Consider the following 21,290-nt stretch of genomic DNA (forward strand, 5'->3'; position numbering starts at 1 on the left):
GCGGCGGCCCCGCTCGCTCGGCTGCGGGCGGGCGGTGCCGCCGGTGACAGCGCGGCCATGCTGCGCAACGGGGCGGCGGCGGGCGGCGCGGGGGCGCACCGGCCCGTGCGCGTCTGGTGCGACGGATGGTGAGTGGGGTGGGGGGCGGGCGGGCTGTCGCGTCGCCCGGAGAAATAAACCGTGTTGGCTGCGCTGGTGCCTCCGGCTCTCTGTGACCGCGGCGGGCCGGGCCCTGGCGGGAGAGCGGGTCCCTCCCGGCGGAGCTGGCGTGCGGCCGCGGGACGTGACCCCGCCCGAGCCGGGAGCGCCCGCGGGCTCCGCCGCCGCTCGGCTGGGCCGGTCCCGAGCGCCCGGGACTGCAGCCGGCCCCGGGGCTGGGGGGAGACCCGTCTCGGCCGGCACCCCGCTCTCCGGCCGCGGGCTGCGGCAGGCTTACGGCAGCGTGAGGGAGCGCCGCCGCCTCTTCCCCCGTGAGCTAGCCGTAAACGCGTCAATCGCTGCACAACAGAGAGAGAGACTTTAAACCTTGGAGCCCGTGGGGAAGGTCTCCCACTGCGGCTGCAAAGGGGGAAGGTCACCTCCTGCAACTTCCCAGCAACGTGCACCCTTGTGTCCTCAGACTGAACCGGGGCCGTTGTCTTTCTAGCTATGACATGGTGCACTATGGCCACTCGAACCAGCTACGCCAGGCTCGGGCCATGGGAGATTATCTGATTGTTGGAGTCCACACAGATGGTAAGAGGTTTTCTCAGCTTTTCACCTCCTGCTGCCTCTAGAATCGCCCAGCAACGTTAGCCCCAAGAGAACGGGGATATCCTGATACAAAGCAGGCTTCTTCCTGCATCTCAAGGGGCAGCAGCCTCCAAAAGAGAAGTGTACCTTCCCTGGGTAGGGGAGTCGAGTTGCCCCTTTTATGCTCTCTGGAGTGAGGGTTAGGTAGGTCAGAGCTTGCAGGCTTCGTTTGAGGGGTGATCTGTGTTCTGTGCTCTAAAAACAGTTGAACCAGTTGAAAAATCAGTCTCGTTTTGCTGGTGCAAACTGCAGAACTGATATTCCCAAACAATGACTGTGTGGAGAAAATTCGTTTCAAGCCCATCCAAAAGTTAAGTGCTAGGAACTAGTTCTTGCTACGAAGGTGGATTTTAAATTGGTTTATAGATGCGTATTTTCTAGCATGAACTGATAATAACGTGAAGGTATTGTTTAAAGGGGGAAATTCCCTCCGGGGGGCTTTCGGGAGGCACAGGTAGTCCCCCCCAGGAGGAAGTACCTGGGTACAGGGAGGCACTGAGACCTTTTGCCTTCCAAGTGAATTCCAGGGCCCTTGTTACACACTTAAGAAATGCAACTGAATTAAAATCTCTTCTGATCTAGCCGGGCCTTCCTTCTCTAAGGCAAATCATTTCCAAGCAGAGCTTAGGCCCGTGGTGTAGTTCACCCAGCTGTGAGATGAGTGAGGCTCCTGTAGGTGAGAGTCTTTGTAGCTGCAGTACATGCTTCTAACTGGGTTTTTCTGTTTCTTGCCCAGAGGAGATTGCCAAGCACAAGGGCCCCCCTGTCTTTACACAGGAGGAGAGGTACAAAATGGTGCAAGCCATCAAGTGGGTGGATGAGATTGCTCCAGGAGCTCCCTATGTCACCACACTGGAAACCCTGGACAAATATGACTGTGACTTCTGTGTGCACGGTGGTGAGTGGTATTCTGAGGTGACAGTCGTACTAACGCAGGCCCTCCGGGGCTTGCGTGCTCTTGGTCTCCCTGCTGCCAACCGAGGAACGTTCTGGCCGGCGCTGGCCGACAGAGGGTACCTCGTGTATCTGCCTTACCAACGCCTGCGCTGGGCAGTCTGGCTGCTGCTGTTCTGGTATTCTGGAGAAATGCATCCATGTGCTAGGCACCCTAAGAGCGGCCAGATCTCATGGTTTTAAGCATCCCTTTCACTTACAAAGGTGAAGCGTGTTATCTGACAATTATCCTCAGGTTGCCCTTAGCACCAGCAGAAATTTGTGCATGCAGGAAGTAGTCATTTACAAAACTTAAATGTAAAAAACGCTGTTAAAAAGGTAAGTGTGCAGAAATACAATCATGTTTATAGCTACTTATCCTGGGATGAGATCAGATGTGAAAAGCTTCTCTCCCTTTATCCAGCTGATAAGCTGTTCAAGGGCTTAGCTGACCGTGTGGTTAGAGACCTGGTTCTTAATGTGACCACTTTTCAGTTTGTCGTCACTGAAGAAAAGCAGTGTTCAGAAGAAACAGAACCTGTGTACTCTGTCCCTTCCTGGGACTGCTTCTCCTGTTCATTCAGCCTCAGCCCCTCCTCCCTACCCCTCGGAAGGTATTTTGTTGCTTTAATCACGAGTGGTCTTTGTACTCATTTCACGTATCCTTCCTCATCTGATCCCAGCACCTGCTATCGATAAGGCAGTATTACATTAAGTGTAAATCATTAATCTTCTGTAAGATAGATACATTTTTTCACGTGGACAGGGTGATTATCAAATTCCTTGTTAACTTATATGCCTGCCCTGAACGTGGGTTTTGGGCCATGCGACACCTTACTAGATTTGGTGAGGGATTATGGTAACCGAGGAGCGCTCATGGCCTTTGCTCCAGTTTCGCTGCGTTTATCCCCTCTGCCAAATCATTCAGTACTCCTACCTGAATAATACCCTCTGCCAGGCTGCGTTTGCGCAAAAGATAAGTTTTGAAATAGCTGAGCTTGACTGGGAAGGTGATAGACAGCAAACCTGTGTTCTGCCTCTCTCCTGGCGCACAGAGCTGTGCTTGCAGCATGTTCTCTTCTGTCTCTGCGCCCTGAGGTGCCAGGGCGCGGGGTTTGAGAACTCCGCAGCTTCCCGGAGCGTGCCACCCAGCTGCATGAGAGCACTTGTGAGCTGCCAGCGCCCGCACTCTGAGCTGGCTGCTTGGCCAAATGAAAGCCAGCTTAGGTTTTCACTTGCGAAGATTCTAAACTATCACTAGAAGCAGGTGAGAGGTGTTTTTGTAGAGTGAGTTAGGTACCATGCCAAAGATGAACCAGAATTAACTCTGTAGAAGGATAGCTTGATGTCACTGTAGAAGTTCCATCACTGAGGGGAAGAACTGGCTGTTGGAGGACTGCTTAGTTGACTGAAAAAGTTGTCACATGAACCACTGGCTAATGCCAGTCCTAGAGAATTTAAAGTGCTTTTTAACACTGAGACTGATGGTAGCTGTTCATTGTCATTCAGGCAATGTTTCAGTCATTCCTGCTGCTGGATTCGCTGCAAGGGCAACAGGCTCAGATCTTCTGGACTAGCTAAAAAACAGTGGACCCAGATGGCTAGCGGTGTTGAGCATCCAGGGATATGCTTGTCTACACAGATAGGGTAGTCTTGCAAACCCTTGCATTTCCACGGGATGCAGGATGTATCCCGCATGTATGCACAGGGATTCGGATTGCAGGAGTTCTAGTCTGGCTTATGTGCTCGACCTGTTCAGCTACTGCTGTCGTTCTAAAACAGCTTTAGTGCAGGAGGGCTTGGGGCGCAGTTCTGAGGCTTTTCTCTCTCCGCAGATGACATCACCTTAACAATAGATGGCAAGGATACCTATGAGGAAGTGAAGACAGCGGGGCGATACAGGTAACCCATTGCTGCTTACCTTCTTATCCTGCTTTGCGCAGAGTTTCTGGGAGTTTGTGCCCTGAAGGGAGGTCAGATGAAACACAGCTCTCTTCAGGTCACGCTTCTGTTATGCTGTAACAAGCAAGCTTCTCTTGCGCCCACCATTTGGCTTCCGAGAAGTGTCGCAGACTAGGAGCTGGCTGGCAGGGGCTTCCTGTTCCCGGTAGATGCTAGTTCTGGTCTTGAAGCCTCACTGCGAGTTAGCTCTGTTGGGAAGTGTGTGCAAGGTAAGTTTTCTTCTTATGAGCAGTTACTGTGGCGTGAGGAAGATGCAGAGGCTCAGCAAGTGAACACTATATATCAGGAGCAGGTAGAAGGAAGACTTTCTCAGGATGGTCCCTGGTTTGGATTTATCAGGTGTCACAGGTGTTCCTGTGGTAATGGTGGGAAGAGAAAGAGGCACATGCTCCTGTGGCTTCTGCTTTATCCTTTGCTTGTCTCCCTGCAGGGAATGCAAACGCACCCAAGGTGTGTCCACTACCGACCTCGTTGGCCGCATGCTGCTCATGACTAAGGCTCACCACAGCAACATAGTGAGTCAGAGGGCTTTGGGTGGGAGTTTGGAGCCCAGGGCATATGCCAGCTCTTTCCTTTTGCTATCCCAAATGGCAGTAGAGCTCCTGGGTCTGGCTCCTAGGTGCACGGAGAACTGGCAAGCTGATTATGGGCAGTGGCAGCAAAACAACCTGCTTATGTTTGCTTAAGCCTGTCTGAGATCACAGTGTGATCTCAGCCCACACTGCTTTGGAAAGGTGTGGGGGGGATAAAAGCTTCGATCCCTCGTGATTGGTGTGGGCTTCAGGAACATTACGGGAACTACAGGCTAGCCTACGGCTTCTTCAGGGGTGAAACTTCATAGTGTGGCCACATCGATCTATCAGCCCAGCACTGCCAGAATTGGAAAGTCCTCTTCCTTCCCACTGAGCTGCATGCTTCTGCCTTCTGCTGTCTCTCGTCTTATCAGACCTTTCTTGAGTCTCCTCAGTGCACTACCTGGTAGATAGCTAACCCAACCAAAGGAAAATAAAGGAAGTAGTGTTATGTTGGCTAGTGAGTTGAATTGACTTGGTAAACAAGTGGTCCAGTGAATGGAATCACCTAGATAACAGCAGGGACAAGACAAGGGACCCAGAAAAGCATTCAGGGGTAGAGGGAGATCTTGTAGTGTGCTGAGCTGTTAGATTGGCTTAGCCGTAATATGTCAGTTCACACCAAGATCTGGCGCAATGCTGTTAGCTGTCTGCAGGGATCTGAGCCCGTCTCTAGTGGAGTGACTTTGGAAGAAGGAGGGACGCTGTCCTGTTAGGGCCTCGCGCAGCTGAGGGAGCACGTAGGTGTGCAATGCTATCAGGTCTGCAGGTTGTGCAAGAACCACCGCAACTGTGTGATGCCAGGCTGGGATCAGATCAGGACACGTTTCATCTGACTCGTGCTGGGACGTGATTCTGGTTTAGATATTAACTAGTTTGTCAGCATTCAGTGCCAGGGATCAATGGTGCGCAGTCTGAGCTTGGACTTCCCGGCACTTCTGCCACGCACAAGCATATTCTTGGTTGGACAAGCTATGTGAGTGCTTAAACATTTTGACTCTTTATCTCCCTTCAGGATGAGGACCTAGACTATCGGAAGCACACTGACAACTTTGGGAAGGTAATGCGAGTTCTGGTCGTGGACGTCTGGTTGTTGTCCTGTCTGAGAAGGATTCCAAATGTGCTTTCTGGCCTGTGCCGCAGGCTTGGTTTTCCCCCCACGTTTAGTAGTAACCTCAGTAAATGTCTGCCGCCCCCGTGAAGTGGCTGCCGTAGTCAGCGGCGTAGGCAGGTGTGGCCACACGGGGCCAGCAAGTGAGCTGTACTTCAGCGACGCCATAGAGCTGCTGCGCCCATTGAGCCTTTGCTGCTTTTCTGGCTTGCTTGTAAATCCTTTATTGCCGCTTCCTTTGGGACCCAAGTGCCCACTGTTTCAGCCTGAGTACAGCCTCTGTGGATGCTCCTTTTAGTGCTCATGTTTGTAAAGGCGTTGCATTAGGTCTGGGAAGTGTTCGTGTAGCAGGCACGTAGCTAGCATGCTGGACTGCAGAATTCGCGTGCCTGGTCTTCAGGTGGCCGAGCAGTCCTGGGGTTCTCTCCCGTCATGTCTAGCTCACGTCCTGGGCTACCTCTACAGAGCTATCAGCCCCTTTTTTTCCCTGGGTGTTGGATTATCCCTGATTAAGGAGCACCTGGACCTACAGCTTGAGTAAATCTTTTTTATTCACGGGGGGTTTGCTGACCAGGCGGAACCAGCCTTTTTGTTCTCCACCGTGTTGGGTTTTTGAGCAGGCTTTATGGTGCCTGCTGCTCCAGCATGGCTGTTTCCTGGTGCTTGGATCTGGGGAGAATATCTGGGCAGCAGGAACCTGCATGAGCCCTGCCAGCTGAGCCCGCTCGGCACGCTGCAGTTCTGCGGCTGGTCCTGGTCGCGGCCGAGTTGTCTTTGCTCTTTCAAGTCTTGCAGAGCAGATGGCTTTAGTGGGGCGAAGCAGGGGCCGGAGCGGGTGACTTGGTGGCTGTTTCCAAAACTGCCACACGGCGGGGATCAAGCTCCGTCTCCTGTTTCACGGGTGCTGGGATCTGGCCCTTGCTGGAGCTCTGGGTGATCCCCTCCCAGCTTGGCATGCCGGGCCAGGCGATGGGTGGGCTGCCTTAAGGCTTGAGAGGAGCGTAGGTAGGTTGTGTGTTGTCTCCCTTAGTAAGCCTTGCCTCTCCTGGCAATCCGAGACTGCCCTGTTGCCTTCCTCCTTCCTGAGCTTTCTTCTCCGCATCTCCTTAGCTGGCTGTTGAGGGGACGATTGAGACTGTGTTTGATAGAGCAAAAAGGGCTTTTATGAGATTGCATAACTATTTGGTGCCAGGAATGTAGAAAGTCCAAGCTGCTAAGAGTTGTGATACTGGCTAGCAAATTAATTAAGGCTATCAAATTGCCTGCAGCTGCATTCTGTGTGTTGCCCAATCTCCTCCTGGAGCCTGAAAAGGAAACGTGTTTGGTGTGTGTTTTCCCAGGGGCCAAAGGGTCACAGTCCCTGGACTGGCGTCTCGCAGTTCCTACAGACTTCTCAGAAGATCATCCAGTTTGCATCAGGGAAGGAACCACAGCCAGGAGACACTATCATCTACGTGGCCGGAGCCTTTGACCTGTTCCGTATCCTTGACTCTGTTTTATCAAGAAAGTAGCATTGGTCTTTTTGTTTGATGTTTTCATGTTTTGAGGCACCAGACCAGGATATTTGCCTCTTTCTTTCTTTTTTTTTTTTTTTCCTCCCTTCTTTTTTTCTTTTCTGTAGGTGTGCATGTGAAGGAGGAGGCAGGAGTTCTTACTGGCAGCTTCTTAGTCACAAGACACTGAGAAAGGAGCTACAGCTCCTCTCTGGAGAGGTTTGTGGCTGTTGGAGGGTTTCAGGAAGACAGGTGGACACTCTCCACACTCTCATTATCACACTCTAGACCCTCTTGAGGACTGTCTGTCATAGACGAAGTGACTGCACAAGGCATCTGGAGCAGACACTTCATCCCTAGGACAGTCTTTGAGGCTTTGTGCCAGAACGTCTGCAACAGGTAGAGATTCTGGACAGAGGCAAAATTGAGTCCATTTGCCCAGAACCTGTGGAGCCTGAGGAGGGAGGAGGCAACTGTTCTTAGGACACAGGCAACGAGTAATGAAGAAATAAAATCCTTGGGATTCCTTTCTCCCATTGTGGTTTTTCAGTGCATGTGTTTCTGTCTTCCTTTCCCTGTTTTCCGTGTTGGCTTCGATTCCTTAAACAGGTCTACAGATATTGGACATGTAGATTTCCTGGAGAAGGTTCACCAGTTGGCAGAGAAGCCCTACATCATTGCTGGGCTGCACTTTGATCAGGTCTGTGTATAATCTTGTCCAAAGACAGAGCAGCTTGGCCCCCCGTTCTTTCTGAAACGAGCGGGCTGTGCTCTGTAAGACAGAAAAGGGATGTGTTGGCCAATACAGGACTTTCATGTGGTGAGAAAGTGAGAGGGAAAGGGTGTTGCTTTGTCACTTTTCTAACTGTGCCTGGTGTTTCGTCTTAGGAAGTAAATCGCTACAAAGGGAAGAACTATCCCATCATGAACATCCATGAGAGAACACTCAGTGTCTTGGCCTGTAGGGTAAGTGCCTCTGCGCTGTTCCAGAAGTTGCCTGGAGCTGGGTGGTGTTCACCTGTAACCAACAATCTTGCACGAGTTCTTTGGTGTGCACTGAGAAGGCAAAGCCTGGGCTGATCACTTTAGGCTACCAGAGGTGCTGGTGTGCTCTCAGGAAGAATGCCCAGGCTCCTCTGTTGTCCTAGCTAGCCTGAGCTATTGAACCCCTCCACCTCTGTTCCATCGGCAGTGAAAAGGCAGGATACCTTGCAGAGTGCAGAGAAAACCCTCTGCTCCCTGCAGCAGGGGAGAAAATTCCTGGGAAAGAATTGTGGGGAGGCTCAGAAATGTGAGCCCTGAGCAAATAACTTTTGGATTTGCTATATACACACTGCCGGAAAGCATATTCTTTAGTGGAACAAAAAGATGTGTGACAAGCAGTGGCTGCTAAACCCACTTTTCTGTTCCCTTATTTGTGTTCCTAACTCTATGTAACCAGCTGACCTGCTCAAGTCAGTTTAGGATGCAGGCTGGCCTTTGGGGTTTTTTTGTTTGTTTGTTTGTTTCAAATCTGGGCTTTTTACTTGGTTTCTTTTCTAGTATGTCTCAGAAGTGGTGATTGGAGCCCCCTATGCTGTCACTGCTGATCTGCTGGATCACTTCAAGGTGAGAGTCTTTGCGTATAGATGTACATGAAGATGTTGGGGTGTGATGTGCTCAGGGAGCTACAGTGGTGCAGGAAAACACGGGCGTGTAGAAGAGAGGTGGTCCTGCTCAGCAGGATTGCGGGGAGCTCCAGATGCACTGCCAAGCCTGGTACGGGAGGGGTGTGTTTGCTGATCTCCTGGCTATGTTGCAGTGAGTGCAGTGGCAGGGAAAGTAAGTCCCTGTCACCTTTGGGATCTTGTCGGTGACTTTGTGTCCTTCACCAGGTAACACTCGTGTGTCATGGGATGACTGAGGTGGTGCCAGACAAGGACGGTTCTGATCCATATGAGGTGAGGTACTAGCTGCTGTTGTCTGTGCTTCTTTGTCAGCATTTGATAGATACAGCATGGCTTTGTTCATGTTCCTGAGCTGAGAATGTGTATTGCAGAGGATGCTACCCAGACTAGCTCTTGGCAGGTGATGCTGTTTTTCGTCTACCCCTGAGGGTAGCTACTTGGAGCAGAGCCTGTAAATCATTCACAACAGCTCCATTCTTTTAGTCACTGTTTTGTTTTGCCTGTTTCTGATGCCTTCATGGCAGAATGAGAAATCCTGTAATCTTTGCTCTGTGTCAGTCCTGGGCAGCCTTGCTCAGCTCTCATATAGGTGAAGCTTTGCTTTCAGCAGTTACTTACTCTGCCTCCTAGGAGATCGTTTTGTGTCCTGCCTGGCTGGGGGCCCACAGAACCTGCCGTGGCTTCTGCTCCCAGAGGTCCTGTGTGTTTTTCACAGCTGAGTCTGGTGTGTTTGTTCGCAGGAACCGAAGAGACGTGGCATTTTCCAGCTGGTGGACAGTGGCAGCAATCTCACCACGGATTTAATTGTGCAAAGAATCATCAAGAACAGGTTGGCTTTCTTCATCTCCCAGTTCTGTCCCATACTGTTCAGTCCAAGCTTGTCTTGAGGACTAATTAATGGGATGGAACAGGAAGAGAAGGGGTTATCTACAGGCACAGAATCAGTGAATTGTTCTTTCATCTTCCACAGCCTGGGCAGGCTGCTTAAACGTGGATGTACTGGCCTGTACAGGAAAAGGAACAGCTAAACGCTACTATGTCAGAATGTGCTTCAGAGCACATTTTATTATTTTTCCTCCTCCTCTATTACTGAAAAAATGTCCTTGCTGTACTCTTGGGGATTTAGCATGTTGCTTCTTTCAGAGTTTGCTCTTTCAGGCCTGAGCCCTTCACCTTCAGTGGCCTTAGCTCAGGTCAGTGGTAAATTCGGTTTTGGTATTGTGGCACCAAGTGGTCTGTCCCAGGTCAGATCAAGCTACTCCAGCAGCATCTTCCGCAGAGGGAGCAATAAGTAGTGTTTGGGCAGTGTGGGAGCGTAGGACTTCGCAGTGATGGTAACAGTTGTGGGAAGCTCTGGGTGCTGGCTCTTGAAGAGGAGCCCATGGGTTCCTGGTGAGGTTTCTGAAGTACTCCCAGAACAAAGCAGCGTAGGAGAAGGCAGTACTCCCCTGCTCCAGGTGCTTTTAGGCTACTAGAGATACGGATGGCTGAGCATCTCATGGCACTTTGTGCTTGATGTAGGCTGGAGTTTGAAGCTAGGAACCAGAAGAAGGAAGCAAAAGAGCTGGCTGTGTTGGAGGCCATGAAGAGACTGGAAGAAGAGAAGCACTAGGCCAGCGGAGAGCCGATGTGCGGGTCGCAGAGCACCGCAGCCTCACCCTCTTGAGGGGCAGGCAGCTCTTCGAGAGGAGACCCCTGAACGGGGACACCGCTGCCGGCAATGCAGGATGCGCTGTCCTACCCTCTTCTGTCCTAGCTCCTCCTGCACTAATTATGCAGACATAACGAGTCAGGATCCTGCTGCCTAGTTTTTCCTCCGTTAATCAGCTCCCGTCCCCTTTCCCAGGAGAAGATTTGACAAAAGAAAAAAAAAGACAACAAATGGTTTTAATTACAACTAATGTTTTAACATGTTGATGTGCTTTTACCTTCTGCCATTTCTGGCTTTTAGTAGGAGGGAAATGGAGCAGCCACCCCAGCCCCCTCTGCGCCTCCATATTTGTCTGTCCTGACCAGAGTCTGCGTTCCAGAGCAGCCCTTGGGGCGGTGGTGGGGGCGGCTGGACAGACGGGCGAGAACGACGGCCTCCCTGGGGAAGGGGTACGGCACCCGCGGTTCCTCCTGCGAGCTTTTGGTTAGGGGCAGTGGGCCATCGGTGTGCTGGCTGTGGGAGGTGGCGACAGGCCCCGTGCTCTGGGGTTTGCCGTGCTGCCTCTGCACAAGTGCTCAGACCCAAAGCTACTTTGGGTTTAGTCGGACACAGCCCCTCTCAGCTGCAACTGGTGCCAGTGAGTCGTTTGCTGCCCCAGTAACAGGCAGCGGCGCGGCAGCTGCTGAGAGGGGTGTGTGGCACAGGGACCCTCGGTTCTGCGGTTTCCCTGGCGGGATGAGGGGTTTCTCCGCACGAGGTGTGGGAGCCCTGGGGGCTTTCGAAAAGGCTCTTCCTGTCGTGAGGCAGCAGGACCCCATGCTCAGAGCTCTGCTTGCTGCCGCTGACGAGTTACCGAAGGGAGGGACCTTGTCAGCTGAAATGTCACGGCTGTTTTCTGAGGGCTGACACGCAGGGCACGTGCCCTGCGGGGATGTGCAGGGCCTGAGGAAGATGGGTGCTGGGCTGAGCCCCTTTCTGCCTCTTACATTCCAGGGTGCTGTGGTGGGTGTCCTGGGCTGTTCCCTGCGCTGTGCTGGACGGTCCTTCCACGCCGGTTCTGTTCTCTCTGTTGTAAACTTTTGTTGCTGATCATTAATAAAATGTTGAAGAGTTGTGTGATGGTCTCTCTGGGACTCGAGCCCAGGTAGCAGAAGGGAGCCAGGACCTTGGCTGGAGAATCTTCTGCCACAGCTTTTCCTGGGGGGGAGCTGGGGAGAAGCCACGGAGCTCGTTGCCCTCGGGCAGCCCACCCGGAGCTCTGGGGTACAATGGGTTTGTTCTGGCGCAGGGGTTAGGGATCGCTCCGGCCAGAAGCCATTTGTTCTCACTGTGGGAGGAGGTTTTTGCTGAATTCACTGGAAAATTGACCGTGTGACGGGGGGCTTTGCTTTACTGTGTTCTGTGGCTTTATGCTTTCTGGACTCTAAAATTGCAGCAGAATTTGCACGGGACAGGTGTGTGTCTCGGCAGTTTAGCAGACATGTAGCCGTGGTGGGTATGGAGGGAGGAGGTGACCTGAATTCTGGTGATGGCTTGGTGTAGCGTGACGCCAAAGCAGCATCTCGAGCAGCCGCAGGGGGTCTGTCCTGGAGAGGGGCTGCACTGGGGATGGATCAGCCGTGGAGCTCGGGATTTCACAGCTGCGTAGTTGCTAATCCTGGAGCCTATGTTCACATGCTGGCATTTCAGTAATTAACAGAATGTTTGTAAAATATTTTTATGTGTCATCTGTGACAAGAGCCAAGACACCCACCTGTGTGGGAACGCTCCTGGCCGAACACAGGGCACAGGGAGGGACTGGAGAGCTCGGAGGCTTCATCCTCTGCCCGCTGTAGCTGGAGCCCCTCGGGTGCCTGGGGCAGGAGTGGCAGTTCCATCCCTGCGCTGTGTTGAGCACGGGTGATGTCGGATGATGTCGTGAGTGTGCCCGCTCACCCTGGGCTCCTCCCGGTTGTCCCTTGCAGCCCCACGCCGCTGCTGAGACCGGGACGCTCCCGCTTGGGAGGGAGGTGGGAGGGCAAGGACGGTCCTCGCTGCTCCCAGCCTCAGTGGCTGCGCTCCACTCCTCTGCTGTGTTCTGAGCTCTCCCTTCCCGAGGTGCCGGTGAGCTGCGAAAAGGCTCTTCAGCAGCGGGGCTGTGCTCTGCAGGGAGCAGTTCCGCAGCTGGAGAAGAGGAAAGGGCAGCCCTGGGGGTGCCGGAGTTGATCCCAAATTTCTGCTGCCCAAAGAGACAAGAAGGAAGATGCTTCCTTGCTAGGAAGGTAACACCAGTCTTGCCTTGCTGGCTGGTGGCTGTTGGTGAAAAACCCCTGCCTGGCTGGAGACGCTCCCCAGGGTCTGGGGAATGGACACCCCCCTTCCTGCGGGTCCAGGCAAGCCCTTTCTGCTGCTGCTCGCCCAGTGCTGTGCAGAGGCTGCTCCACTGCAGCTCTACAGCCAGGACCAGGGCTTTTCCCTTCCTGACCAGAGGCAACGGCTGCTGCTGCTGTTGGGGATTTGCCGCTGACTGAACCGGCCAGCTCGTGCTGCAGGCTGTGCCCCGGCTCCTTGTTCAGCTACACCCCAGCAGAAAACAGGGCTGAGATCTTCACTGGCCAGGGGTCTCCGCTGCCCCGAGCGTCTGTGGGATCAGGCCGAGCCTTGTCCCTGTCCCGGCTGCATTTGGGGTGTGGGAGCGGGTTGAGGAGCGGGGGTGAGTCCCAGCCCGGAGGAGAGCGGCTCAGGCCAGTGCTTTGCCTGCTGTGGGGTGCAGACGGAGCAGCCGTTGGGCACTGGGCAAAGGGGACGTGCGTGCTGGGACCCCCAGCGTGCCTGGGCAAAGCTGGTGCTCCGCTCCAGTCAGTGTTGTGGCCCCCAGCTGCCCTGTGCACCCTCCTGCTGAAATCCCACTGCTTCGGGGTGCGTCGGCTCTGCTGCCTGGAGGTGGCAAAGTTGCTCCTCGCCCCCGAAACAGCCGTGACTCTGAGCTGTCAGCCCCTTCCCAGATCCGCCAGCTGCCGAGCACACAAATATCCCCTCTGCAGCGTGCGGCCCCCCCCCTACTGAGACTGCAGAAGAGTTTGTCATTAAAAACAAACAACCACGGTGACACATCTACCCCGGGCTGAGCATTTGCATGTAAATGAGCTGCCTCTGGGACCCAAAGAGGTACTGTTGTTATTAAAAAATGACAGAAGTATTTTATTTCTGCTCTCACCGTGCGCGGGTGCTTGCCTGCTGGTATAACTTGTTTGCATGGAGACGTCAGCTTCGCTTGCTCAGCTGGAGCGCGGTGGAGCTGCTGTTCCTTGGGGCCACTGGGAGCTGTTTCTGAGTTTACTTTAAAAACTTTTGCCTATGATGTTCCTTTCTCCGAGTGCCTCTGGGCCCTTCTTCGAAGCTTCTGTTTACTGACAGCTTGTTGAGTCCCAGGGGCAAAAAGGAGCATGGAATTAAAATGGGGGGGGGGGGGGGAAAGCATGAATTTTAAGTTTGTGACTTTGTTTGTTTTCTGTGGTTTGGGTTTGGTTTTTTTTTTCCTGTTGGGTGTGGTTTGGGGGTTTTTGGTTGGTTGTTTTTTGTGGTTTTTTTTCCTCCCCCCCGAGCACAGAAGATGAAGACTCTGGTTCCTGCACCCATCCCAAGGAGCCCCCCCCCCCCCTTATGACACAGATTGCAGCGAGTGCCTGACATTTCAACAGAGCAGGGCTGGGGCTCGTCCCCCAGGGCCATTCACGGAAAGGAGGGATGGGGTGAGCAGACCTCGATGCCCGGTGAGGCACTGTCAGCCGCTGCTGCCCTGGCCGGAGCCCTTCCCAGCTGGGGCGACACGGGGACAGGACCACCCTGGGGTCATTCACTGCCCAGCAAAGCCCCACCGGTTCCTGCCGCTCAGCCCTGCACCGCACTGCCTGCGCAGGCTCCCCGCACCGAGCCCTGCAGCCATGGCGGTTGTCAGGCTGCCTGGGGGCTGCCAGTGGGGCGACAATTTGCAGATCAACATTAGTGAGTGATTTTTTTTTATTTTTTTTTTTTGGCCAGGTGTTTGGACAGTCGTGGCACTTGGCGGGGGGGGGGGGGGCGGGAATCAGCCGCTTACAGGAGCCCGGGGGCAGCAGGGGCTGTGAGGCCAGAGCCCTGCTGGCACTGTCGTGGGTCTCCACGGCTTCGTGGAGTCCCGAGGTCAAGTCAAAGTGGGCAGCAAGAGGCAGGTGGTGTGTGCTCAGTCAGCCAACCCAGTCCCCTGCTGCAATGCCCTGGAGGAGGCAGGGGAGGGGGCTGCCCATCTCCCCAGGGACCCCGGAGCCCTCATGCAGCTACAGCTGGGGACCGTGCTCAGCTCCAGCTCCAGCCCTGCTGCCAACTGCCCTCACATGCTCCCAGCTGGGCTGTTGCTGCCCTCTCGCCTGGAGCATCTCCGGAGCCCCGATCAGCCCGTCCCCAGCTTTGTTTGGCCCAATGCGGGGCAGCCCCTGGCCCCAGACAAAGCCCCGCAGGGCTCGGGGAGCCGCAGGGAGCTCAGCAGCCTCGTGAGCGAGATGCTTCCTCTGTGCTGCTTTCCCAGGAGTGAACCTGGTAGAGCAGCCCCGAGCTCCACAGAGACAGGTGGGCTCCCCCCATCCCACCCCACCTCCCTCCCCTGCAAGGACAGAACACGATGGAGCCAGCCCAAGCACATTTATTGTCACCGCAGAGCCACCGGTGCCGGCTCAGACACCCGCACACTCCAGGGGGTCCAAGGACAAGGTCACGTCCGCCTTGCACAGGAGAGCACCGGGGGCTCCAGGCAGCACCCTGCAGCTCCGCGGCTCCGGGGCGACATCCGTCACGCACGGCACCTGCGGGGGAGACCATCAGCAACATGGTGCTGGCGGGGCGAGCAGGGGGGCCCCACCGTGCCCCAGCGCCCGGCAGGGAGAGGACCCCGCCGCAGCGTGGAGGGCCGGTCCCAGCACAAACCGCGCCCAGTGTCCCGTGTGGGAGCAGCCCCAGCACCCACCGTGCCCCTAGTACTCACCGCGGCGTGGAGCCGGGCGGGCGGGCGGGCAGAGCCGGGCGGCAGCACACCGGGGCCGGGCTCGGCGGTGCCGGAGCGGCGGGCGTGCGGCGAGCGGCGGAGGCCGGACAGCAGCCCCGAGGCTCTGCCCACCGAGTAGTGGAGGGGCCCGGCCGCCGGCTTGTACCAGGGCTCGGCGGGGCGGCAGAGCAGCAGCAGCCCCAGCAGCACCAGCCAGCAGGCAGCGCGCATCGTGCCGGGGGGACCGCAGCGCTCCGGGGCCGCCACCGCCGCCTTTATAACCGGGCGGGGGGGGGGGGGGGGCTCGCCGCGCCCGCCCCCTCCCCGCGTCCCGCCCTCCCGGGGCGGTGGAGCCCGCGGAGAAGGAGCTGCTCACCGGTGGCCCCGCAGCCGTGCCCGGGTGGCCGAGGGGCGCTGCCGGGGCCGGGCCAGGCTCAGGCTCGGGGCGGGTCCCGACGCTCCCGCGCCCGGCAGAGCCGCTTTCCGCCCCCCGGTCCCCGCTCCCGAGCGCAGAAGGACACGGGACACCGGAGGGGCGAGCGGCGGCCGCACGTTTATTGGGGGCGGCCCGGCCGAGAGCGCGGTGCAGAGCGCGGCCCGGGGCAGGGGGCTGCCGGCGGCGGGAAGCGGGAAGCGGCCCCGGCCCCCCTCGCCGCCGGGCGGTGTGTAACGGCGGGGCCCGGCCGTCACTCCTTGAACTTCCACTCCTGGCGGCACATGGGGCAGTGCTGCTGGACCTGCTGCGAGTTCAGCCACTTGAGGATGCAGTGCATGTGGAAGCAGTGCGAGCACTGTCCCCACACCAGCGGGCAGTCGTCGCCGGGCACCTTGCCTGCGGCACGGACAGACCGTCAGGCCCGGGCCCGGGGAAGGGGGGGGGGGGGGGGTAAGCTGCGGCGCCGGTGCCGCCCCGGCCCGCACTCACAGTCGGGGCAGCAGCCGTTGAAGGCCATCCGGCAGATCCCGCAGTTCTCGTCGTTGGCCACCCACAGCCAGGACGCGACGCCGTGCCAGCTCCGCACGCGCACCCGCATCGCCCGCGCCGCCGCCCGGCCCCGCCCCGCCCCGCGCCGCCGGAAGTCCCGCCCCGCCGGCCCCACAAGGCCCCGCGCACAAGCGCGCGCGGCCGCCGCGCTTTCGCCGTCGGCCCCGCCCCTTCCGCTTCCGGCGTCGGCGGCAGCGCGGCCGGAAGTGCAGGCCCCGGAGCGGAGCCGCCATCATGGCCGACAAGATGGACATGTCCCTGGACGATATCATTAAGCTCAACCGGAGCCAGCGGGGGGCCGGCCGAGGCGGCGGCCGGGGCCGGGGCGGCGCCACCCGCGGGGGCGGGCCCGGCCGGGGCGGCGTGGGAGCCGGGCGAGCGGGAGGCGGCGGCCCCGTGCGGAACAGGCCGGTGATGGCCCGGGGCGGCGGCAGGAACCGGCCCGCGCCCTACAGCCGGGTATGGAGCGCGGCGGGGCGGGGAGCGCGGTCGCCCGCGGGGCCCGGCGGCGCCGTGCGGGACCGGGTCCCGGCCGGGCCTTCTCGCGGGCGGGTGGGCGGCGGGATGGGGCGGCGGGGCCGCGCGGGGGGCGGCGGGGCGGGGGGCGGGCCCGGCGGGCGGCCCTTTGTCCGCTCCCGGCGGCCCTTTGTCCGCTCGCGGCGGGGCGGGCAGCGTGGCCGGCGGCGGCCTGTGGCCGGCGGTGCCCCGGCGCCGCTCAGCGAGGTGCCGGTCTCGTTGCAGCCGAAGCAGCTCCCCGAGAAGTGGCAGCACGACCTGTTCGACAGCGGCTTCGGGGCGGGGGCCGGCGTGGAGACCGGCGGGAAGCTCCTCGTCTCGAACCTGGACTTCGGCGTCTCGGATGCGGACATCCAGGTAGGGGGCTCGGGAGCGGCCCCGCTGGGTGCACGGGGGGCGTTCGCGGGGGGTTTAATTCATAGCGTCGGGCTCGGGCACGTTGGGCGCCTCTGGGAGCTCGGCAGGTCCCGCTGCCTTCCGTGGCCGAGCCGGGCGATCCCCGAGTGAATCGGCTCTGCGTTGGTGACGAGGTTTGTGCCGTGAGCATCTGCCCTGCAGCTGCTGTGGTGATTCCGAGGGGGTTGCAATTCAGGAAAGCTGCTGTCTTGTGCAGAGCTGTAGTTAATTGTGTTGTGAGCAACTCTGCCACAGCGCACGTGTGGTGAAATGCTGCTGTTTGGCTGGATCCAGTTGTGACTGGAGAACTTAGTGTAAACTGTAAACTCTTAAGGTCTGCGTATCTGCAGAAATTCCATAACCGTAGTGCGTGTGCGTCTGTGTGCTGGTTTTACGGGACGTGTTTGCGCAGCTTTGTTAAAGTGGTGGTCTGTTGAGTGTCGAGGTGTTCCTATGGATGCATCCGTTGGTGTAACTGGGGAGACTTATTTGTGAGGGAGAATGCACTCCCCTATGCCGCAGTATCTGCGGTAACTGGTGCATTAGGTCTTCTAGCCGAGTTGCCTGTCGTGGTCGTATCCCTTGTTTCAGCCGTGCTTTGGGTAAGAACCTGCTGGATTCTTTCAGTCGGGCGTACGGTGCGATCTGTCTCCGTGGCTGCGTGCGAGGCGTGGTGCTCCCACCGGCTGCGAGGGCACAGCCGCGAGTGGGCAGCGAGTTGTGCAGAAATAAACGTTTGCGAGTACCAGGTGTGTCCCCACTGGGGGCTCTGCTGGCTCCGTCACGCTGCAAAGCGCTTCCTTTGAAATTGGCTTCTGGTCGTCATTGTCCTCACCAGGGTAAAACAACCAACCACTCTTACGCTTTCTTCATCGGTTAATTCATTCCAGTTACTCCACGTGCCGGTCTGGCTGTGCCTGGGGAGTTGGAAGCGAGCTCTTTCAGGTCACCTAGTTACTCGGTAACATGCTTGAAACCACCTCCTTTCCTCATGTAAGCTTAGATTTGGGTTAAATGAGTTTGCTGTAGTCAGGCCCCGATGTGTAAAACATGGCTCTGTAAAGTCACGTCAGTTTAAGCAGCTCCTGCGCTTTGTGTGGCAGGTGAGATTCACCTTTTCCACTGCGGCTTGGGCCGAGGCAAGGACGAGCTTCCACTTGGGGTTTATTTAGCAGCAAAGCTGATTTAATGGCTTTGCACCCGTTTGTTACTACCCATCCCGTAATTTAGTGCTGCCTCTGATGTGGTGATTGCTTTCTTTGTTTCTATGCTAATCGCATCATTACTGTGGTACAGCGAAGCTGGGGCGGTGTGTCGGCAGGAACCTCGAATGCGCGCTGCTCTCAGAGGAGCTGCACAACGTCACTCCCCGAGTGTTCGCTGCTGCTCGGGAGGATCCCGTGTTCTCTGCAGCGCAAGGAGAAGCTGCCTCTGGAGAAGTGGCTGAGCACCACCTCACCTGTGTTGTGCTCTGTTCCAGAAAGCTTCTGTCAAGTGCCACGCTAACGTTCACCTCTGGTGAATGAGTACAAGGGAGGAGCAAGAACGTACAGTGCTCCGTCAGGAGCCTGGGCACTAATTCACGGGGATGGCTGCGTGGCAGTCAGGCTTTGAGCAGATGCTGCAGAGGGTGACCCGTCCCTCCGGGCGCCTGGCAGCTCTGGTGTAGGTGTTGAGCTTCCGAGGCACTGGGTGTAGCAGGAACCCACGAAGGCGAGGTGTCCCGTTGGCTGACAAAATGTAGCTCCTGTGAAACAAAATTGGTGGCTCCATTGCTGCCTTTTTGTTTCTGTCCTTTGCGACAGCGAATGACATATTTCAGCAGAGGGCTTTTCCCAATCTCACTTTTTGGGTTATATTCCTAATGGGCTGTATTTTTAAATTGTACCTGGTCTAGTAAAGTTTGGGGGGGGGGGGGCGGGAGGGGGGAACGTCCAGCATAATGAAACTGATCATCTCATGAATCCCTGCACTCATACAGCTCGTTCTTCCTCTATGAAATGGATTAGGGCCTGGATTATTTTTAAATGCTCACCCTATTGACTCGGCCTCAACAAAAACACCCGCACTTTCCCTGGGAAAAGAAATGGGTCGGCATCCCTTGAGTCTGCTTCACTAAACGTGCACCCTGCAAGTGGTGAATATGAAGTCCTGCTTGGTTTTGCCACCTGTGGCAACTTTCTGAAATCCTTCTGATGGGCTTGTGCTCCCCTCTTTCATCGGTGCTGTTGCCGAGTTCTCAACGAGGTTTTGAAAAGCGCCTGCGATTGCTGAGGGCGGTTGTGGGTGGGGAACAGCCAGCGCTGTCTCTGGGCTGTGCGGTGTTTGCAGCGCTGATGGACGTGTGCGCTCTTCTCCCTCTCTTTGTCAGGAACTCTTTGCAGAGTTTGGGACCTTGAAGAAGGCAGCCGTGCACTATGACAGATCTGGCCGCAGCCTAGGGACAGCGGATGTGCATTTCGAAAGGAAGGCAGACGCTCTGAAAGCGATGAAGCAGTACAATGGAGTCCCCTTGGATGGTGAGTCTTGCGTGGCCGTCTCTGCAGTGTATTTCGCTGGCTGGAGCAGCCTGCGCGCCCGTGTCCCGCATGCAGGCTCACGGGCTGCTCTTCCTGCAGGGCGCCCCATGAACATTCAGCTGGTCACGTCACAGATCGACACACAGAGGAGACCAGCACAGAGGTGAGATGCCGTACGGCCGCGGGAGACGCTGTGCCCGGTCAGCGCAGGGCGGGAGCGTGCCTGGCCCCTCTCTGTGCAGGAAGCGTGGATCCGTCTCCCGTTCGGCAAACAGCGTGCCTGTTTGGGTTAACTGGAGTGCACTAAACCAGTTGCTCTTTAAAAATCACAGTGTAAACAGAGGTGGCATGACCAGAAACCGCGGTGGTTCAGGAGGATTTGGTGGTGGAGGAGGCAACAGGCGAGGAACTCGTGGCGGGAACAGAGGGAGAGGCAGAGGAGCTGGAAGAACTTCCAAACAGCAGCTCTCCGCAGAAGAACTAGATGCACAGCTGGATGCTTACAATGCCAGGGTAAGTGCTGCTCGGGTGCTGTCCAGGTTCCCTGTGGCATCTTGTTCTAGGAAACATTGGCAGCCTGGAGCCATCAGGAAAGATAAAGTGTTTTCCAGGTCGTTGGACTAAAGCAGTCTCCCTCTAAAGCCGAGCAGCGCCTTGCTCCGTTAGTTGGCTTTACGTTCCAGATCACTTTGTCGGCTGCCGTTGTTGATAGCCGAGAAACGGCCCCTTTTCCAGCGCCGCAGCTCGCTGGGGCCTCTGTCGGGCAGGCTCTTCCGTAGCCGGAACAGCTCTGACGCACGGTAGCTGCATAGCAAAACCCCTAGAGATAATGGGCTGGAGAAATGAAAAACAAAAAGAAAAAAACATGCGAAATAACTACATGGGATGCTGACGGAGGAAAGGTCGGAGATGCTGATGGCGGATACGAGTCTGTAACGCATGGAGCCACGCACATTGTTTGCTGCTGTCAGAACTGGCTTAGGTGCTTCTGTGCTGCAGCCAGAGTAAAATCTGGATAGAGAACTGAGGTCATATGTGTGTGCGTCGACGGCGGCGGAATCAACGTTGTAGGAATGGGATAAAATTGAGAGCACAGAAGAACTGGGATGAGCAGAATTCCAGAAACAAATGGCACGGGAAGGTGTGGTGGTTTAGAACAGTCTTCTCTGGTGTCGGGGATGCGTAAGCAAATGCACTTATTTTGCACAAGACTTGGGCGGGGGCAGCGCAGCGGGGCACTTTGCCATCGTGGGTCGGTCAGCTGCACCCGGGCTGCCGCACGCTCCCGGGCCGGCGCTCGAGCCCTGGCAGCGCCGGGGAGTTGTGGCGGTTTACCGGGGCCGGGCTGCCTCCGGCGGGGCGCGCGGTGACGGCTCCTCTCCTCTCTTCCAGATGGACACCAGCTAAAGCGGCGGGCGGCGGGCGCAGGGAAGGACTCCGATGTGGCTCCACGCTCCCGGCGGGGGCCGCGGCTGTGGCTACTAATACCGAGGATGGGATTTGTTTTACTTTTACGTTCTGGGATAGGTTTTAAACTCCTGTAAAGGTTTTTTTTAATTCTGAAGCAGACCTGTTTTGTACCGAGTTATTTTTGGGATAAATTTTACTGGTTGCCTGTTGGGCCGAGGTGGCTTTTTCACCTTTGCCGAAATAAAATAGAACCGTGTCGAGAGCTGTGGCTGCCTGATGCCCCGCCC

General features: G+C 56.7%; 4 protein-coding genes across 7 annotated transcripts; 2 read left to right on the plus strand and 2 right to left on the minus strand.

Moving 5' to 3' along the window:
• Positions 1-3: 3 nt before the first annotated feature.
• Positions 4-11,293, plus strand: PCYT2 (phosphate cytidylyltransferase 2, ethanolamine). Of its 3 annotated transcripts, XM_075770988.1 has the most exons (13): positions 4-128; positions 647-735; positions 1,529-1,690; positions 3,561-3,627; positions 4,118-4,202; positions 5,275-5,319; positions 6,711-6,849; positions 7,481-7,563; positions 7,752-7,829; positions 8,406-8,471; positions 8,738-8,803; positions 9,271-9,359; positions 10,052-11,293. In XM_075770988.1, the coding sequence occupies exons 1-13, from the start codon at positions 58-60 to the stop codon at positions 10,140-10,142; spliced, it is 1,131 nt and encodes a 376-aa protein (XP_075627103.1). In that variant the 5' UTR covers positions 4-57; the 3' UTR covers positions 10,143-11,293. The 3 variants fall into 3 exon arrangements, with proteins under 3 accessions (XP_075627103.1, XP_075627102.1, XP_075627104.1); XM_075770987.1 differs by lacking the exon at positions 5,275-5,319; XM_075770989.1 differs by lacking the exon at positions 1,529-1,690.
• Positions 11,294-14,822: 3,529 nt separating this feature from the next.
• On the minus strand, positions 14,823-15,409 carry NPB (neuropeptide B). Its single transcript, XM_075770458.1, has 2 exons — positions 15,178-15,409; positions 14,823-14,998 (listed from the first exon to the last, which is right to left on the minus strand). Exons 1-2 carry the CDS (start codon positions 15,406-15,408, stop codon positions 14,870-14,872), a joined length of 360 nt encoding a protein of 119 aa, XP_075626573.1. The 5' UTR covers position 15,409; the 3' UTR covers positions 14,823-14,869.
• Positions 15,410-15,549: 140 nt separating this feature from the next.
• Positions 15,550-16,275, minus strand: ANAPC11 (anaphase promoting complex subunit 11). Of its 2 annotated transcripts, none has more exons than XM_075770456.1 (2): positions 16,103-16,275; positions 15,550-15,917 (listed from the first exon to the last, which is right to left on the minus strand). In XM_075770456.1, exons 1-2 carry the CDS (start codon positions 16,209-16,211, stop codon positions 15,550-15,552), a joined length of 477 nt encoding a protein of 158 aa, XP_075626571.1. In that variant the 5' UTR covers positions 16,212-16,275. The 2 variants fall into 2 exon arrangements, with proteins under 2 accessions (XP_075626571.1, XP_075626572.1); XM_075770457.1 differs by having other exon boundaries at positions 15,719-16,009; positions 16,103-16,262.
• A 65-nt stretch (positions 16,276-16,340) lies between these two features.
• On the plus strand, positions 16,341-21,265 carry ALYREF (Aly/REF export factor). The gene is made up of 6 exons (XM_075770455.1): positions 16,341-16,621; positions 16,904-17,035; positions 19,446-19,593; positions 19,693-19,756; positions 19,926-20,106; positions 20,986-21,265. Exons 1-6 carry the CDS (start codon positions 16,397-16,399, stop codon positions 20,998-21,000), a joined length of 765 nt encoding a protein of 254 aa, XP_075626570.1. The 5' UTR covers positions 16,341-16,396; the 3' UTR covers positions 21,001-21,265.
• The last annotated feature ends 25 nt before the right edge of the window (positions 21,266-21,290 follow it).

The sequence above is a fragment of the Balearica regulorum genome, chromosome 18 (assembly GCF_011004875.1).
Source record: "Balearica regulorum gibbericeps isolate bBalReg1 chromosome 18, bBalReg1.pri, whole genome shotgun sequence".
Lineage (NCBI taxonomy): Eukaryota > Metazoa > Chordata > Aves > Gruiformes > Gruidae > Balearica > Balearica regulorum.

What these genes read in the sequence shown, in the direction of transcription:
- PCYT2 (XM_075770988.1), top strand. Translation starts at nt 58, where the DNA reads ATGCTGCGCAACGGGGCGGCGGCGGGCGGCGCGGGGGCGCACCGGCCC. An exon ending in TGTTGGAGTCCACACAGATG is followed by an intron (nt 736 to 1,528) that starts GTAAGAGGTTTT and finishes TTTCTTGCCCAG; the next exon opens with AGGAGATTGCCAAGCACAAG. An exon ending in AGGCTCACCACAGCAACATA is followed by an intron (nt 4,203 to 5,274) that starts GTGAGTCAGAGG and finishes ATCTCCCTTCAG; the next exon opens with GATGAGGACCTAGACTATCG.
- NPB (XM_075770458.1), bottom strand. Translation starts at nt 15,408, where the DNA reads ATGCGCGCTGCCTGCTGGCTGGTGCTGCTGGGGCTGCTGCTGCTCTGC. An exon ending in CCGCCCGGCTCCACGCCGCG is followed by an intron (nt 14,999 to 15,177) that starts GTGAGTACTAGG and finishes TCTCCCCCGCAG; the next exon opens with GTGCCGTGCGTGACGGATGT.
- ANAPC11 (XM_075770456.1), bottom strand. Translation starts at nt 16,211, where the DNA reads ATGCGGGTGCGCGTGCGGAGCTGGCACGGCGTCGCGTCCTGGCTGTGG. An exon ending in CAACGGCTGCTGCCCCGACT is followed by an intron (nt 15,918 to 16,102) that starts GTGAGTGCGGGC and finishes CTGAACTCGCAG; the next exon opens with CAGGTCCAGCAGCACTGCCC.
- ALYREF (XM_075770455.1), top strand. Translation starts at nt 16,397, where the DNA reads ATGGCCGACAAGATGGACATGTCCCTGGACGATATCATTAAGCTCAAC. An exon ending in GGCCCGCGCCCTACAGCCGG is followed by an intron (nt 16,622 to 16,903) that starts GTATGGAGCGCG and finishes GTCTCGTTGCAG; the next exon opens with CCGAAGCAGCTCCCCGAGAA. An exon ending in TCTCGGATGCGGACATCCAG is followed by an intron (nt 17,036 to 19,445) that starts GTAGGGGGCTCG and finishes TCTCTTTGTCAG; the next exon opens with GAACTCTTTGCAGAGTTTGG.